General features: G+C 41.6%; 1 protein-coding gene across 1 annotated transcript; it reads right to left on the reverse strand.

Moving 5' to 3' along the window:
• Positions 1–200: 200 nt before the first annotated feature.
• Positions 201–16,304, reverse strand: grnb (granulin b). The gene is made up of 17 exons (XM_070852345.1): positions 16,147–16,304; positions 15,854–15,935; positions 14,409–14,552; positions 13,013–13,153; positions 12,000–12,113; positions 10,519–10,660; positions 10,240–10,349; positions 8,694–8,823; positions 8,467–8,558; positions 7,802–7,955; positions 6,851–6,948; positions 5,893–6,126; positions 5,138–5,374; positions 4,296–4,559; positions 3,971–4,204; positions 3,237–3,500; positions 201–2,463 (listed from the first exon to the last, which is right to left on the reverse strand). Exons 2-17 carry the CDS (start codon positions 15,857–15,859, stop codon positions 2,317–2,319), a joined length of 2,511 nt encoding a protein of 836 aa, XP_070708446.1. The 5' UTR covers positions 15,860–15,935; positions 16,147–16,304; the 3' UTR covers positions 201–2,316.
• Between the last annotated feature and the right edge of the window lie 3,050 nt (positions 16,305–19,354).

A 19,354-nucleotide genomic window follows, 5' to 3' on the forward strand; every position in this document is an offset into this window, starting at 1 on the left:
GACGGGGGAGGCGGGGGCGGGGGTAAGAGGATATGGAGGGAAAGGGCCAGAGGAAGTGTGTGGGCTTGTTGTGCGAGCGTCTGCACATCCCGCCAACTGATAAAACTTCAAGGATGACCTCAGCGAGTTTAATCATCACATCCATCCAAGTGGTATTTTGAAGTACTTTATTTCACTCCCTCCCTCCCTCCCACCCTCCCTCGTCCTCAAAGTAAAAGTCTGAAACACATTAACGAACCAAACAAAGGCCTGAGAGTAGCAGTGACAAGTTTAGACACTTTACTTCAGCACGGGTCCAATCTTTGTTCATAAAAAGTGGATTGACGAGCGTTTGGAAACTTAAAAAGCCTCCAAAAGCTGGAAACCAAAACGCAAAGACTCGATGGCGACATGTATCAAGAGCTGCTGCAGTGGAAACGGGGATTTATCTGTTTAAGACGAGTGTGTGGAGTTAAAAAGCTCCACAAACAGCATGTTTTTTTGCTCTGCAGTCCTGGATTTGTTTCCTCAGAGCGTCACAATCTCTCATTTCAGAGAAAAATACCTTCATCTGTCCAAAACACAAAATAAAAGCATGCTGGTGCTTTTTCCCCCGATCGAACAGCTGCTCTTACGGAGAAGTTAAAGAAGGCACAAGCTGTTTTTTCCGGCCTGTCTTTGTTCATTCACCAAAAAAACATAACCATCCAAATTTAAAAGGAACTATTCCCATCTTTTTTGTTTTTTTTTTAATAAATCAGACAAATTAAAGATGAAGTAACACGTTGCTTCCTGAACAATGAGGACACAAAGAGGCAAACAACTATTCTTAGATAGATTATCTTATCAAATATTGCCCAATAAGGCGGCAAGTACATTAATTTCTCTTTTTAATAGAGAAATGAACCAGCACTGGGCGACCAGGGTCAGAGAACATGAAAACAATGACGTGCGCTGATGAAATTCTATATTTGTCTAAAGTATGTCAATAAATCCCACAAAAAAAACCACAAAAACCAACAACAAAAGCATCCACTTACTATTAACTGTGTATTTTCTATTTCTATTACAGATTATTCATCACTAAAGTTCTCTTTCCTCTATGTTTGACTCTTGAGCTGCTGTAACAAGTCAATTTTCAAGTCAATAAAGTTTCGTATTCAAAGCCTGATATATTTTATTCTGTGCCAGAGCTCCACTGTTCCCATAAATACCTGCTACTCAGCCACAAGGAAATAATGTATTCTGCAGAAAAAGCTTAAAACAGTTAATGTATATCGTTATTTAAGCACCTTTCACTTGGAGCACATGCTGCAAAAACTATAACATACTGTGTTTAATATCAATCAGTCCATCCTCATCATCACTCAAAGATCTGTTGTGTTCTCTTTGGTGCCCAAACTAACCAACTAACTAACCAACTGACCGACTGACCTGTGTGACGTCGGTTGGTTTATTTGCACAGAAAAAAAAAAAAAACAGCATGCTGCTAAAACTGCATCGCCTGTGATGTTCTCAGGAATGTCGCCACCGATCGAGAAGTAACAGTGAAAATATGGCGGCTTTCATCACAGGCTCAGTCACCTGTGTGTTATTCTGTGATATTCTGTGGACATTTATTCAAGAGGAAACCTTTGGGATTATTTCTGTAACTCTCTCTTCTCTCTGCCAGTTTCAAACTCGATATCAAGGCTTTTTGTGTTAAACGATTGAAGCTCCCTGTCCAAGATAATGTTAGTGAGACATTTTTAAAGCCTTTCTCTGCGTAACGGACGATCTATTCAGAGACGGACGGACGGACACACTGTTGGTTTTGGTCTTTTCATGGTGTTTGCTGACAATAAGACAAATGCAGAACAAGTTTACCCTTTAAGAGATGCACTGCGGTCCTTCCTGGAGTCGTATCATGGTTGTCAGTGATTCCAGGACGTGAGCATAAAGATGAGATACCTTCTGTCTGCTGCAAAACACTAAAAGACTGTTTTTCACTTCAAAGCTACACAGGTTGACACAACAACATGAATTCCTTCCTGCTAAAGTGCTTCCACTTCATCATATATATATATATGTAATGTCTTAATTTCCAGAGATGACTGCAGCGTGTGTGTGTTTTTCCCCGTCTTGCACCAAGTCTCCTCCACACCGACCACCACACACACACACACACACTCAGGAGTGCAGAAACTTGGTGCATGCACTTCCACTTCCACGAGTAACGAACAGGAAGCGGTGAATTAAAAAAAAAAAAAAAGAAGCTCTTATCGCGCACAGACAACGAGAGCTGTAGATGGATGTTATGGATCCAGGTTGAAGAAGATCAGTGCACCTCCGGGGGGTTTAGAGTCCGTGCTGGACAGAGTCTTTCTTCCTGTCCACAAACCAAGCGTCCCAGGTGAGCTGACCGTGCAGGCTGCAGCCTCCGGCCTGCAGGTCGCAGGAGTATCCAGCAGGGCAGCAGTGCTGAGAGTCCGAGCAGCAGACGGCCTGCAGCCACCAGAGAGAACATCAGTTAGATTAAGAAGCTACTAAAAAACATGTGAACACATTTAGTTTGTCACAAGCTTTTTGGAACTAAAGAGTGAAATAGTTTCTGTAAAAGTCTTTTTGACTTATTTAATGTCCAAGTTAAAGTAAACAAAGACCTGCTGAGTGCTGCACAAAGTTAAAATGTGTTAATTTTATGCCACGATTGAATTTATTGGTTTTCCTGTCGTCAATCTGCCTGAATAGACGTGAACGCTGCTTTACTGCCCGCTTACACCTGCAGTGTGATCAATAACTACGCACCTGTTGGATTATTTTAAATCTAAAAGGTCCCATATTATGGAAAATTTCTGTTTTTTAATGTCTTCAACACAAACATGTCCCCTGGTGTGTCTAGAGACCCTCGTCCTCTCTCTCTTCCTCCTGCTCCGTCTTTTCAGTAAATGTGTTTGTGATGTCATAAGAGGATCTGCTGATCATGTGACCTCCTCTAGCCACTGGAAACCTCCTGAATCCACCTTGCTGTCCGCCATGTTTGTCCTCACTAACACCAGCTCCCTGCAACACGAAGATTTCGAAGGCGAGAGCGAAGCAGCAGATCGTTTCTGTTCTTCTGACAGGACTTTATAATGAGCAGAATATGGGACCTCTAAAGTTTAACTGAGACTATCAGGGCTGCTGTGGATCATGTGACCTGTGAACACTGTGTCACATGATCCACAGTCATCAGAGCCAGAAGAGGCACCATTTTAAATCAGGTGATGTGAACGTACCCCGGGTGAGGGGCAGCAGGCCCACTCTGCGGCCGAGACCCTACAGCATGTGCTCTGCTTGGGGCAGTGAAACTCCCCCGTGCCGTCACATGGTACGACGTCCGCCTCGTCCTCGGCGCCCCTCGGCTCGGACTTCACCACCCGGCTCTGGGGGAGGGTGCGGGCAGGCGCCTCGTGGCTCGCCTGCTTCTCACATGTTCCGGTCTGCATGTTGCAGGTGTAGCCCTGAGGGCAGCAGTGCTCGTGGTCTGCACAGCAAACGGCCTGAGGAGGAGGCAGAGGAAGAGTCTTAAATGGTCGTAAACTGGACTAAACCACCGCGTTTTCCTGGGGAATCTTAATCTTTATTAGTTTTCTGGAAGGCTGGTCTCCTGTAGTGCTTACATAAATCATTGTTACAGGGCAGGACAGTTTTCATATAATGGAGGTTGTTTCCAGTACAGAAATCCAGTAAAAATAAACAAATAAAATGAGTAAATTCAGCAGGGAAAGAAAAAAAAAAAAAACAGAACTTATCCACAGTGCTCTTGTTTTCAGCAGCTGGTAGAGGGGATCTACTGGAACACTTCCAAAGGTAAGAAGGTTGAATCCAAAATATGTGAAAAATAGGGCCCAGCTATAAAAATACCACCATAATCCTTCCTTCTTGACATGTCGTTTATTCTGGATTTCTAAATGCACTATGAGCCCCACGGCCTGGTCACACTGGACTAACATGACTGTGATGTACAAACCTTGACCAGAGGGCAGCAGCCCCACTCTCCTGTCTGCAGCTTGCAGCACGTCGTCCCCGAAGCGCAGCTGCTCTTGTTGTCACATTTAACGTCCGTCACGGCGCCCGGCTCGGTCACGGCGCTCAGTTTGGTGAACCAGGGTACGACGCGGGGGCCCTTTGAGCAGGAGGACCGGTGAGGTTCACAGGTGTGACCTCTGGGGCAGCAGTGGTTTCCATCACCACAGCAGACCGCCTGAGGAACAGCAAACACAACTCTGAGGCACCAGTTCTGAAAAACCTCACAGGTAATTAGCTTTTTTTAGGCAGTTTAACTCGTCCGTCACCTCTGGAAGAGGGCAGCAGCCCCATTTCTGGGTCTCGCCCATGAAGCAGCAGGTTGTATCCTTGGGGCAGCTGGTTTGGGCGTCACACATGTTCCTGGCCGGCCGAGTTGAACTGGAAACACCCCGACTGGGCTCCTTCTGCAGGGCCGGCATCTTCTGCAGCCAGGGCAGGCTGAGCTGGCCGGGCTTGTCACACGTCTGCTCAGCCACGTTACATTTGTAGCCTTTGGGGCAGCAGTGCTCGTGATCGTTGCAGCACACGGCCTGGAGAGAACAACAGTGAAACAAATGTCTCCTTACATCCCTGTAAATGTCTGATCTCCAGTCAAACACATGGAGGAGAATTTATGCAACATGAAAGTCAAAGAATGTCGTACTGAAATATTCCTTTATTTGTACAAAACCCTTCAATCATTCAGTAATCAAACAGTAACGTCTCTCATCTCGTCCCTCTGTTGTTCCCAGACTGGACTTTAGATGCTGTGTTTACACCACAGATGTTAAAAACAAAGATCAGTAACTTTACTCTGTTTAAAGCCTCAAACATAAAGTTAATATTGTGTTAATCACATTGCTTATTATGGCAGATTACTTGGCGGTTCATTTGTTCTGTATAACATCAGTCCGGTTGAAGCTAAACCTCCAGATGGGACCAGAAAACCAGAAACAAACCCAACTCTACTTGTAAATTTGATGTTTTAAATCCAACCACCAGACATTTTCTGACCCACAGCAGCAACATCTTCTGTTTCGCGCCCCTCCAAGGTTTCAAACTGGTCCAGCTTCACATCCTAGAAGCCTGTAGCAGCTCCTCCTGCTTCATAACTCCATCACCTACTGACCTGAGGTAAGGGGCAGCAGGCCCACTGTCCGGAGCCTTTCTTACAGCAGGTGGTTCCTCCGGGACACATCGTCTGCTTGTCGCATTTCTCATCCCGCACCTCTGATTTCAGCGCCGACTCCTTCGCCACCATGGGGAGCGGCGGCAAGAAACCAGACGGGTCGTCACAGGTTTCAGTCTCCAGGTTGCAGACTGTGGCGTGGGGGCAGCAGTGGACGTGGTCCTCGCAGCACACAGCCTGGTGGGAGCACAGAGTCACAAACCAAACCCTGTTAAATACCTTTGATTTTTTGTTTTCTGATTCATCACCGCTGATTATTACAGTTTAAAATGGAACCTTATTTAAGTTATAAGGTTTAAGAGAATTATTATTACTGGAAGCAGTTTGTTGAATTTGGTGTTTCCGATATTTTCTTTATAACTTTATCCTCATTTATTTATAATATGTAAAAAATGCATCTAAAATATATAAAAATAAAAATGAGAGTAGGTTAAATAACAGAAACGCCTGTCTGTATAGTGCAATACAGTTCAGCAGCGCCACAAACTACATCCCAAAGAAAATGCATTCATTTAAGATGGGTGTACCTAATAATCTGGCACCTAAGTGGAATATATATGTAATGTAAGGATCAAAATGTTAAAGTGAGTATTTTCAGTGTTGGACGAGGTTTTTTCTGAGTGTCTCTGTGTTTTATTTGGATGTGTTGTATCTTTGAAACATGCTGCTCAGCATCGTCGTCGCTCCCTGATCACCTGAGGCAGAGGACAGCAGGCCCAGTCTCCACTTTCAGTCTTGCAGCAGGTGGATTTTCCGGGACACGACGTGGATTTGTCACACTTGCTGTTTTCGGTCAGTAAAGGGAAGGCGGGCACTTTGCTAAGCCAGGGCGTCACGGCGCTGCCTGTGGGATCGTCGCATGTGGAGGCTGCCAGGTTACAAACGGTGGCGTGGGGACAGCAGTGCAGGTGGTCCTCACAGCACACGGCCTACAGGGAGGAGAAGGCAGACAGTGAAGTACTGATACACAACCCTGACCAACCTGCAGGACATGCTGGTTACTCCGAGGTCACAGCTGGTGGCGAAGGGAGATCAGGCTTCAGCTCTCAGAGTCTCTTCTTCTAAAACTTCTCCCTCTGTGAAAGCTTTGGGTAACGTTTGATATTATCATTCTTGTTTTTACTCCTTATGTGCTTTTATCCTTTGGTTTTATTCTCATTTTAACTGTCTTGTCTGGTTTTACTTGTTTTGTAAAGCACTTTGTAACGTAGTTAAAAAAAAAAGTGCTACATAAATAAAGTTTATTATCATTATCAGAAGAACAAGAACAAGAAGAAGACTGCTGCTACAGCAACAGGACCTTGGATGAGTGGAAGAAAATGGATGGATGAAGGTTTAAACTTAAACTAAAAGTCCTCCATGCTGATCTCCATTAATTGACAATGGAATACCTGCCAGGTCTGCATTAATCATATTGACCTATATTCTCACACAGGAGCACCGCAACTAAAACTTGAGTGCCACAGAAGAGACGGGCCATCAGGGGAGAAGCCATTTGTCGAGATCCCCGGCGGCTAAAAACACTAAACTGTGCCGACGGGAGCTGAATCACGATCTCAGAAACGGGGTCATGTGTCGAGTGACTCTGTGCAGCTGGACGGAGAGCCGAACACAGTCGGTCTGTGTGACTCGTACACGTCCATACGTCGGTACCTTTGGCAGCGGACAACAGGCCCATTCTCCCTCCGACGATTTACAGCAGGTGCTTCCGTCAGCGCAGGCCACAGAGTCGTTGCAGGGAACCGCACCGGCTGAAACACAAGCAGGAACATCATCATCAATCAGCAAAGAGTTCCTTTAATGTTATTGGACACATGATTAAACCAAGAAACATCTTTTTTTTTTTTTTTTAGACATCAGTGTGGGCCAACGGGAGCCTGTTCATTTTAAAAACAAAATTATTAATCAATCAAACCAATAATCAGTGAAGGCAGGAGCACGTCACTGGTGAAGTGTTACAGTGGAACAAATCACTAATAATACTGCAGTAATAATAATAATAATAAGTCACAGTGACCCCCTAAAATAACCTTATTTATGTTGTCACATGATTTGCCAGTAAACTGGGAGGAGGAAGACGAAGATGGAGAAGACAAAGGAGGTGAACATAAGAGAGAGGAGGTGAGAAGAAGTGAGGAGGAGAGGAGAAAGGAGGTGAGGAAAAGAGGAAGTGAGGAGACAGGTGGTGACGTGGTGAGGAGGAGGAGGAGGTGAGGAGAAAGAAGCTGAAGAGAGACAAGGACATGGGGACATGGGAGGTGAGGGGGGGGTGAAAAAGAGAGGGGAGGAGGTGAGGAGAGAGGAGGTTAAGAAATGATAATATTGCTTTATTATCTATGTTATCGGTTAAATTGCTCCTAATATCAATTTGTTGGTTTTAGGTGAAGCACTTTGTGATTTATTTGAAAATTTACAGCATCACGGCCAGAAACCAAACTACAATCATCTTCACAGGAAACGTCGTTAAAATGTAAAACCTGCAGCGACTGTTATTAAAAAATAAACTTGATGACCAGCAGCTTTTGATTAAAACTAAACTAAAGGCCTTAAATCGCACCATGAAGCAGATAAAGGAAATGGACACCTCCTGTGTTTCGCTCTGACCTTTGCTCTGAACAGCTACCAGCGTCCTCACGGCAGCGGCGGGGATCTTAACGGCCATGGCGGTGCGTCGGTGGGCGGAGACACAGGCGCTGTGCGTCAGGTCGCACTCGGTGCCCGAAGGACAACAGTGGACGTGATCTGAACAACAGACGGCCTGCAAGACACCAGGACAGGATCTTAACCAGAGTCGAGGTCCAGTAGAGGACGAACTTCTGCTCCTCAGCTGCAAATCGACTCGTCTGAAACGCCACTTCAGCAGCTTATTAGTTTGTGTCGGGACGCTCCCACTGGGTTTTAGCCTTCACCCTCTCTCTCAGCTTGGAGAGCAAACAACAAAGTGTCATCAAGGCTCCCCAAAATCAATGAGGGATTAGCACTAGAGTCCAAAATGAAGAACCGAGGAAACTCATTCTGATGGCCCAGATATAAATATTTAAGAAAATATATACATATACACACGACCAGCTTTTGCCCTTGGATCTATTTTATGGATCCGACACCCCCATAATCAAACCTACTCAATTTTTCCTACTAAAACTGTTTATGATATAAGAAACGACCTGCTGTTCTGACCCGTCTTACTGTGAATAAGGTTTCATGTGATATGAGCACGCAGGTCTTGCAGGTTTGGTTTGGGCAGTAAAGCGTTAGTTCAGGTTACTCACATCAGGCATGGGACAGCAGCCGTATGTGCCGTTGGTCATCTGGCAGCACGTCGTCTGGTCAGGACACGCCGATTTCTTGTCAGGACACTCAACTGACAGGCCGAGAAAGTCAGAACAGACACTTTCATTGAGGCTTTCCAGCACCAGTAGCAACATGTAGATAAACTGTGTGGAATTAATGGTTTCATCTTAAAAATATTGACTAAAATACACCAGAGAAAGGTTACCGTCAGTGGGTACAGCGGAGATCTTCTTCAGCAGAGGCACATGTGTCTCACCAGACTTGCAGACCCCATGCACCAGGTCACATATTGTGTTGCTGGGGCAACAGTGGAGATGATCGCTGCAGCACATGGCCTGCACATGATTAAAATATCACAGCGTAAGCACAAGAATGAATGTAATTATTTAGCATTTCCAGGCACATACGGCATTAGATCATCTGTTGCTTGTGGGCTGTAAACTCTGACAGCTTCACTCTCACACCACGAATGTTTATTTCATCCCAACGAAGCCCTAAAAGCACAACACAACATATAAAAAAATGTACTGCTGCTGCACAATAAACACCCAAGTTTAAAATGCTCCCAGAAGCATCATTCGTGCAGATGTGAAATAAAAACTGTGCGCAATAATCCGGCATAAAATCTCCCTGCTGTTCTGATTTGATGAGATGCAATAACATGCACATGAGCTCCAATCCACTGTTACACCATCTACCAATAAATTGTTCTTTCAGCTCTCTCTGGTGTGACATTTGATTCTCTGTGAGCACCATCATGATTAAAACCACAGTAAATAATTAAGATGAGCACCTCTGCATGTTAGCAAGGCTGTGACCCATACTGGGAGGCATATTTAATATGCAATATTAAATATTGATTATCTAACAGACGGGTTATTACCTGTGCAACACCCCCTACTAGTCTTTCACTTTGTTTTTGAGGTAATATGTATTAATTAAAATGTTAATAAGTCGTGTTTAAAACAAGTGCAGCTAAGACAATAACTTATTACCTTAAAAGGAGGCAATATACGACATTCAGAACCACGAGACGCCAGACTAGAGCATCTCAGACTAAAACAACTGTGCCGTCAGCCACACTGCCCCCTGCCTCCCGAGGCACTCCTCCCTCCCTCCCTCCCTCCCTGCATGTTCAAGGTGTTGTGAAACACAGAGAAAGCGGCCCCTGAACACACCACGAGATAAACAGCTGAATAAAGTTACCCTTTTGTGAACAAAGTCAAGTGACGACAGTGAGGACATCTTAGCTATTATATCATTGGCTGTAATATTGATTTTTTTTAGAGTATGGAGTTATTTCAGTAAAATCACTAACATATTCAGCTTTCCCACCTTGGTTGGCATGAAACCAACGCCATATTTCACTGGCCATCTTAATCTAAGCTACTACTAAACTACTTCCTCATAATTGACATTGTGTTATCCTTTTGCTTCCTCAGCTTTGGAGGATAACGTGATCACTTTCACCACTGCTTTTGTGCCCTTTGATTACACAATTTCTTTTCTTCTTTTACAGAACATCTATTTCATCACCAGTAGCTCAAACAAAGCTTTGTGGTAAGAAATGGACGTGGAAGCCAAAAACTTCAGACTGACTGACTGTTGTTGTGTTTACTTCTACTCTGTGACGGGCTGTTCCATTTATCCATGCTGAGTAAAACTGTCCAAATTCATCATCATTATCAACATAAATATTACGACGATTGGGATCATTTTATGACCCCGTCCTTCGACAGAGTCGTACGTACCTCTGGGTAAGGACAGCAGCCGTAGTCCCCACTAGTTAGCAGGCAACATGTATAACTATCTGGGCAGCTGCTTCTTCCACCAGGACACGTCACTGAAGTGACTGTAGTCGCTACATGAACATGAAGAAAGAAACATGGTTGTTAGTAATTAGTACAGTATCGTCGGCATATGGCTGTAGACTGATTTTAAAATCTTTTTCACGTTGGATTTTCCATGTAGACCTCTGGCCTGAGTTAGGCTTGTTTGAATGCATTTATTTACAAGACAAATTCCCCCACCTGGACTCCTGTCCCTCCTTCTGGCCGGCAGTTTCTCCAGCATGGGAAAGGACTCCAGCGAGGCAGACACACATCTTGAGTGAGCAATATCACACTTTGTTCCCTCTGGGCAACAGTGGAGCTTATCCTCACAACACACCGCCTGCAGAGCGAAGAAAATAATTGAAGGCAGTCAAGAACGCTCTTCAGTCAAGGACACAGTTTGCTGCAGATAATGGAAAAGTACAGATGCTGAAGTTGAATGCTGACAGCTGAAGCCGATTACAAATACGTGGCAGGCACACAAGAATTCAATGCTCTCTCATTCAGAAGAGGAAACACAGCATATTAAACTTTTGCAAAATCTATAAAACATTTCTTGGGGTGTTTAACAAGCACGGACTATTTCATCCTCTTGGACTAAAACAGGTGTGGAACAGATTTATGTGAAAATCTTGTTGGCAGACTCACATTTCAGCTGAAAGTAAAGACAAGAAAACTGGATTAAAACCAATGCTAATGATGAAGCAAATTTATCTTTTGGGATCATTTTATATGACTACAGCCTGATTTTTTGTTTTTTGTTCCATGAACATATAACAAAAAGTGCTTTTGACAAGGGTCTATTAAATTTGTCATTTAATGATTTTTGACCAGGAAATGTACTGACTGGGACATTTTACATTTCTAAATTACCTCTAACATATATTTGGCATTTCTGAACTGCAATATTTTGTTACTTATAGGCCGACATTCAGTATACATCAACAGGTTTTAGTTGATATACTCTCATGGCAGATATATTGATCAGGCTCTAGCAAAAAAACAGAAATAACTTGCATTTATTTGCATGAGAAATGTCATTGAAAGTGTGTTTTTCTTGTATGGTTTGTACAGAGACAGTTCTGATTCAAATCTGCTTTCAAACTGATATCAACATTACCAGAGAATTAGTCATAGATACGAACAGCTGAAATACATGGGACAAGGACATGGTGTGACACATCTGCCGTTATAAATCGACTAAAGCGCTTCGCTGCTCATCTCCATTTTTTAAATTTTTTTACTCCATGCGCCCTCCAACAAATAAAAACTACACCAAACTGTGCAAAAAAACAAGTAATGTCTTTTCAAAAAGGATTAAAACTCATAACTAATTTGATTAGAGGGAGTGGGTTGTGGGTTTTTAAACTGCACTTTAAAATAAATCAGTCAAATCAATGAGTATCCATGATCCTGTAGTTAAAATGATCTAGTTAATTAATTCAAACCTTACGTAACCAACTGCATTAATCAAACCTCAGTATGCAGACAGTGAAGCCCCAACGTGTTCAGCTGGGAGACCTTTAGTTGCAGTTGGCAGCATCGCTTGCTGACCAGCAGACCATGTAATATGTTTCCTGGTGTTAAGTGCTTGGTGTTTGGGTTCAGCCGGTGGTTTTAGGGCGACCGTGCTTCAGTACGCATGTGTATGTTTGTGAGGGTGAGCTCGTGTGTGTCACCTTGACTAATGGACAGCAGCCCCAGGAGCCGTCAAGAAGCTGGCAGCAAGTGGTGTCGTCCGGACACTCAGACTCCTGGTCCGGACAAATGACTGCTTTTACTTCCTCTCCGGGCTGGAAACACCGCACGTTAGAGCCCACGCATACCAATGAGAGGAGCACACACGGCCACAAAAAGAACAGAAACGACAGAAAACAGAGAACGAACACGTCAGGGGCAGGACTGACATCACTTAAACTGATAAAACAACTAAGATTTAAGCTTTTCCTCTCCACAAATCCAATTAGTATAACAAATGTAATTCATTCCATTACTGTGTTATTCATGAAAATGTATTTAGTACTATTAGATAGAAAAAAGAAAAGTAATGATGGAGTATTTTAATTATCACTTTTTATGCAAAAAAAGCCAAATATATAATTTATATGACTCCTTCTTTAATAAAGAACATATTTATTCCGAAATTAGTTGGTCAAAGGGGAATTTTGATCTTTTGGTGACTAAATGGGGCCACCAAGACTGCTAAAATTCATCCTCAGGGGACAATGAATAAACATTTTAATCCGGTAATCAGTTACAGTAACACTGGTGTTTTATCATGTAACTTTTTTTTTTAATTGAACAAAACATAACGCATCAAAATCCAAAATACATGAAGTTTATAAATACATATTGTGTTTTATCATGTTTCACTAAACTCAAACTAAAACAGCAACGTTATGTTTGTTTTCTGTGACGGTCTAAAAGTACACCTCAATAAAATGGAGCTTGTCATGTGTGCTCTTTGTTTTGTAAAACAGGAAACAGAGATTAAAAAAATAAACCAGTGCAACTGATCTGATGGTGTTCATGGTTCAAATGTGTCCTTTGACCTACAAATTTCAATTAAACAATCATATCTGCACGTCTACAGGTTGAAGTCCAGAGAAAAATCAATGAGCTCAGAGGGGACAGTAAACAACAGGAGGACGTAAAAGAAGAAAAACAACATGTCTTCGACTTGATAAATTACCTGAGGGGTGAGCAGGGCCTCTCTGGTGGGGACTCGTGTCATCCAGGGCAGGGAAACGGTCTTATTAACACATTTGGCGTGGAGGAGATCGCAAACAGTCCCCTCGTAGCAGCAGTGGAGGTGGTCTGAACAACACTCGGCCTGCAGGTGGATTCAAAACATCATAAAAAATAGATGAGGAGATTATCAGAGAGTATCGCAGTTAACAGCAACACTTTACACCTTAAATTCTCTCTCTGCTGTGTAATGTAGACCCCTTTAAACACAACCGTAATATTGTCTGTGAGGATTTCTCAGTCATCCAGGTCACCGTATATGTAGAAGTCATAAAAAATATTAAATTCAGTAGAAAAAAAGAGGAGTAAAAACCTAATTTGAGCTTCTTCAGTGATTTCAGTCAGATTATATACATGCAATTCTTCAGCATCTGTGTATGAATTGATTGACTGGTGATCTTTTTTATAAGATAATCAACATTAAACAACATGAAATGACCTCTGATTTAAATAAAAGTGTGTTTCCAAGTTTTACAATTCACCACCTTTTTTCTGTTGTACTTCTTTTAAAGCATAACTTTGATATTTTTTTTAACCTGGGCACTATTTTCACTTCTGTGTTCAAAATGATTGGCTACAGCGGCTGTAATCTAATTTTATGTCCTTTGTTTGATCCACTGAAAGGCTCAGGTTGTTATTCTAAGTGTGTGACAGCATCATGGAAAGGATCCCTACAGAGAGAGACCTGGGAGATCCCTTTGGTTTAACCACAAACAGCCGTTATATCGCGCTCTCTGCACATACACCAGACTCCATTGACAAAAACAGTGATTTAATCTTGCAGAATATGGGAGGTGCTTGTTTAGTTGCTGTGACTTTGGTGTTTTAACACATTAATTATTGCAGATCCAAACTCATCAAATCACCAAAGTCACACAATAACACAAACAAAGTAACTGAACTAGACTTTGGTAAATCAGCAGCTCAGTATGTTCTGTGTGGTAAAATTACTGTTTTGGTCAATGGAGTCTGGTGGCTTTAAGAGGTGAGTATTTATATTTTATTCTACTATATATTTCTAAGCCACTACATTTCTCTAACAGCTTAAATTACTTTGCAGATGCAGAATTTATATACAAAACATTTGAACTGGTGTCATGAATTAGTCTGGACAAGAACATTTTGCTGCTAATACTTTTGTACTTTTTACTTTTGAATGACTTTTACTCCCAATCAAGTATTTTTGCACGATGTTTTAGCTATTTCTACTTTAGTAAACACTTCAATACTTCCTCCAGTGTGCTTTTACTCTGTACCTGTTCAAATGGCAAATTAAGTCACTTGAACTGGACCTGCGACAAGTACAGTAACAGTTTAATTTAAACTGAACGGTAGCTCACGCGTGGCAGTGGACAGCAGCCGTATCCTCCCACGGTGTTCTTGCAGCAGGTGTTTTTGTCCTCACACATGCCTCCATCAGGACAGACCAGCGCTGTGCTCAGGCCCAGAAGCAGAGCCAGAAACAGGATCCCCATCTGCACCGTCTGAACGCAGCGAGAGAGAGACCGTCGGGAAGGCAGCACAATGCAACGAGTTTCTGACACAACCTCAAAGATCCTCAACTGCTGCCAACGAATTCTATCTAATCTTCTTGGTTTCTGTGCTTCTTTCTGCTTGTGAGAACAAAAGTGAGTGTGTGCAGCAGCCCTGCAAGCATTCCAACCTGATAAACTGGATTTCAACACCAAACAAACCCAAGTCCTTGCAGTTCATGTCCTTTTCACACTGAAAAAGCAATAATATCTTCACTCATATCTCCAAAACACCCACTATGTGAATCTAAAATACCCCACATCCTGTTTACTAGGAAGGTTTTACCCCACATTTAGTCAGCTGTGGATTTTAGGGATAAAATTAAGGATATTTAAAAAAGAAAAACAACTATTAGTTTGAAGAAAAAACAGCCCAGGCATGACCAACAGTCTAAACCCTAAAGATATTACATTTTCTCTCACATATGACAAAGAAAAAACAGCAAATCATCTAATTTTAGAAGCTTTTAAGATAAGATAAACTTAGAAGACAAATGTGAAGACAAAAGACATAAATATATTAGACATAAATACACTAAATACATCCTCACGTGATAAATTAATTGCACATCATGACTAAGAATAACTAAAAAGCTGCATGGAGTACCATAAATATGTAAATAACCTGTTGATAAATACAATTAGACAGTGTAGATTGTATAGTGTAAAGGGATTATGTGATAATAATCTGATGATTATTTTCTCCATTAATCAATTTATTGTTCAGTTTATAAAAGATTCAGTAAATGGCGACAAATGCCATCATGATCACACAGTGCTTGTTCTTTCAAAATGATTAAAAACACATTAAAACAACTAAAAGGAAAAGCAGCAAATCTTCACACTTGCATAGCTGCAATGAATAAATGCTTTTACTTCAAAAAATACTTAAACTATGGTACCAAATTATTAAAAAAAAAAGTTGCCAATTGATTTCTTTAAACCGATTAATTGACTTATTATTTCAGCTGTACTTCTATAAACTGTTTCTGTGTAGTTTCACCTACTACAAAACATTTTTAAAGATTTTTTCCATGTGTTTTATGCAAAAATCTTTACTAAAGCTGTCAGATAAGTGTAGTGAAAACATTTTCCTCTGAGATATGGTGGAGCAGAAGTATAAAGTGGCATGACAAGAAAACACTCAGGTGATGTACAAGTACCATAACTTTGTATATAAGTGAAGAACTTGAGTAGAAGTAAAAAATGAGCAAAAATATAATGGAGTTTGGTTGGTAGTGAGTCTACTTTACCATCATTAGCAGTTGAGTGGAGGCAGACTGAGCTCAGCTGTTATGAACAAAGAGCACAGTGCTGCATTAGTACTCCTACAACCTAAAAGACAACAAAAACACCATTAATCACCGTGATACCAAGTAAAAATACCGACCAGTACTGTAGCACAATGAAGCACTTTGTGTACAAAACGATTAGAGAGCTTGACACGAAGCTAAGCTAGCTAAACATCACAGTAGCTTTCTCTAACAAGCTAATCCAAAGCAAACAAGTTAGCTTAGCATGCTAGGTGGCTAACGCCGAAGCTAACCGGTTTTTTCGGATATTTTTTTTCTCTCTGCGGGAAAACGGAAGTATTTCTCTCGCCTGCTGGTTTTGGTCCGATGGGTCCAACTTGTCACATAAATGTCGTGTTTTCGGCGGCTTCGCAAACACTCTGAGCACAAAGCAAGACAGTGAGTGGCTGTTTCTTTGGCTCACAGTTCAATAATCACATGACCTGCTGACATGTGACTCTGCAGCCTGGCGTTAAAGGGACATTACACCAAATATTATATATTTATGCATGAGCAGCCATACATCACATTAAGATTATATTACTACTAACACAGAAGTGTGTGAAAATGCACCTTTACGGCTCCTGAATCATCTTTTTATTTCTGTAAACACAAAATATTCACGAGTAAAAGTGATGGAAAGTAAATCAGCACCAAAACTCAAGTATCTTACACTTGAATATTCCTGTTTTCATGCACTCCACTACATATATTTGATAACTCTAGTTACTTTCCAGATTCATATTAATGTAAATCGATTAAAATGGGGCTCACGTTTCCATTTCTTTATGCAGATGATTTTAAATGCAGGACTTTTACATGCAACAAAGTATTTCTACACTTTAGTATTACTAATTTTACTACAGGAATAAATATGAGTACCTCCTCTGCTTCTAGTTAAAGGGCTCCTCCACCAATTTAGTGTTACATTTCCAGTGAAATTAGGAGCCCTCAGGAGAGAGAGAAAGTGTAAAACAGCTGGATCTACATTTCCCATGAGACAAGCCATGAAGCTTTAGGGCGACACGGTTCACCACCTCCACTGGGTCGAGGGGGCATCCCAGGACAGAGCCGGCCTGTTTACAGCTGCAGGTTTCTTGCGGTTTTGTGGACATGACCTGACTTGTCAGCCTGAGTGAGTGGAAGTGAGATTAAAATCATGTATTTTACATTGGAGTTTCATGTAAATCATGAGGTCCTGTTGTCTGTAGCTGCTGATGTTATCATGAAGCAATATGAGCATGTGGATGTCTGTTAAACCTTGACTCTCATCCAGCATTTGAATTGTGGAAGAATAATTGAGTCAGTTTAAAAAGAGACACCTATAATTTACACAGCACGTGTGTTCATAAGATAAGATAAGATAAGAGGACTTAATACCTCTGAGCTGTCGTATCACTGTTTATCTAAATGTACCTTTTTTTGTCTACCAGTGGATAGTTTGGCTGTTTTATACTTCAAAATAAAATCACAATCACTGAGTGAACGTGGGAACAAATTTATTACTATTTTATCTCATGTACAGAAAGAATCAATTTACAGTTTACAAACAACTGACCAGGTATATGAAGCGAAATGATTTACGGCACAGGATGAAGGCCTACAGTTCAACCCTCCTGACCCACATAAGCACTGTGCTATCAATAAAATCCAACAAGGTTTAGCAGATTTACCAGGTTCGACGTGTCCTCTCTGGGAGTCAAAATCTCCTGAGAAAACAGATTTTCTCATGTGAAACAAAAACAAGCAAGGAAAGCCACAATTTGCACAACTCATAATAATTCAGGTCCCAAAAGTAAACAGTACATTTACAGCAGTGGACACAACAGTTCAGTAGGAATCGTTTCATGGCTGTTTTTCTTCAGACTTTTACATCACATTTTCAGCTGTAGGCTAACTGACACAGGCGTATGAACAGCAAGCAAATGGTGAAAAGGACCAACGAGTCAGCATGACTTTTATACAGCCTTCAGGATTTTTCACTTCATAATCGATCTGCAAAAAACAAACTAAACAAAAAAACATTAACCTATTCAAGTTTTCCAAACTGGTGAGCTTTTACGAATCTGTTAGATGTAACGTAGTTAAGTTCACAGCTGTCAATGCGTCGTAGGCAGTGGTGATGCTAGTTAACAGCGGAAGCGTGTTGGTCAGTATGTTATTGTTGTAAACATTTACGACCGGAAGTGAATTTTGTTAGAACTGGATTAAGGGAAAAAGGGGGGGGGAAAGAAACGTCAGCATGTCTTCATATAACCGAGTTCATTTGGCAACACGATCCAACGCGTCACATTGCATCACATTTTGTGCCAAACATCCTGGATCATTTCAATAAAAGGTTTCATTAAAAACACCCTATTCTACATGTTACATGCACGTCGTATACACATAAAATCTCATATAGTTCATCATACCATTTACAAGTTTGGTGAAAAAGAGGATAGATACAAGAAAGTAAGAGATTCAAGGACGTAATAGCCGCAAGAAAAGTCGTCAACGTTGGCAGGCATGCTCCCCAGAGTGACACGTGTTGTTGTTGTTACCACAATGCAGTGTGCTTATTAGTGTCGGTTTGGGTGACGCTAACTGCATCTAAAAAGGGACCTGCATGCCTATCACTCGATCCTACGTGAAAGAAGGCACTTACAGGAGAGAAGTGGTACAGGCCCTGTCTGCAAACAACCCCCGGAGATCTCTAGTAGGATATTAAATAAGTAAGTCTTCAAGTAAAGTGATGTTTTTGCTCAGCCGTGCTCGTTGAGACTTACAGGAGCTTCTTGGCGATTAGGGGTTGTCTACGCAGGAGCCCGAAGAACTGTGGGGGGCTTCTGGTGCCTTCTGTTTATTTCATACATTCATAGTGGATGCATGCAACTTTTTCAGTTACCAAACGGTCTTTCAAATTTTCGGGAAACTATTTACACGACTGATATCGCAAAAGATGTCTTTTTTTTTGTCGGCCGAAAAAATCTCAACGACAGGAGAAAGGCAGAAATGCAAAATTTTGGCAGAATTGTAGATCGCGTGATAAATGGATGACAGAAAGACTGATGCTCAACATTTCAAATCATTACTATCTGAATACATGAACACAGGACAGGAGGAGGAAATCAAGTACATCCCTGAAGGAGCAAAATGCAAGTCGCACGTTGGACTTCCTAGATTGCTTTATCCGTTCACAGGGGCTCAAGAAAAAATCAATACCACTGATAAAACTTATCCTAGTTACAGTTCAGGGCAGGGGATTATTCAAGGAAACACAGGTGCACATCTTCTACAGTACCATCAATATGAACCTGAAGTCCAGGGAAGGAAATCTAATTCACCTTAACACCCATTAGTCCCATAAAAAATGTCATCTACTTCCAAATACTTGGTAAGTGTCAATCAATCAATTATCAAATTATTAGTAAGTGCTTTCTTCTTATATTCTGCTCTATAAAATGGCTATTTCCACAGTCA

This window comes from Pempheris klunzingeri, chromosome 20 (genome assembly GCF_042242105.1).
Source record: "Pempheris klunzingeri isolate RE-2024b chromosome 20, fPemKlu1.hap1, whole genome shotgun sequence".
Taxonomy (NCBI): Eukaryota; Metazoa; Chordata; class Actinopteri; order Acropomatiformes; family Pempheridae; genus Pempheris; species Pempheris klunzingeri.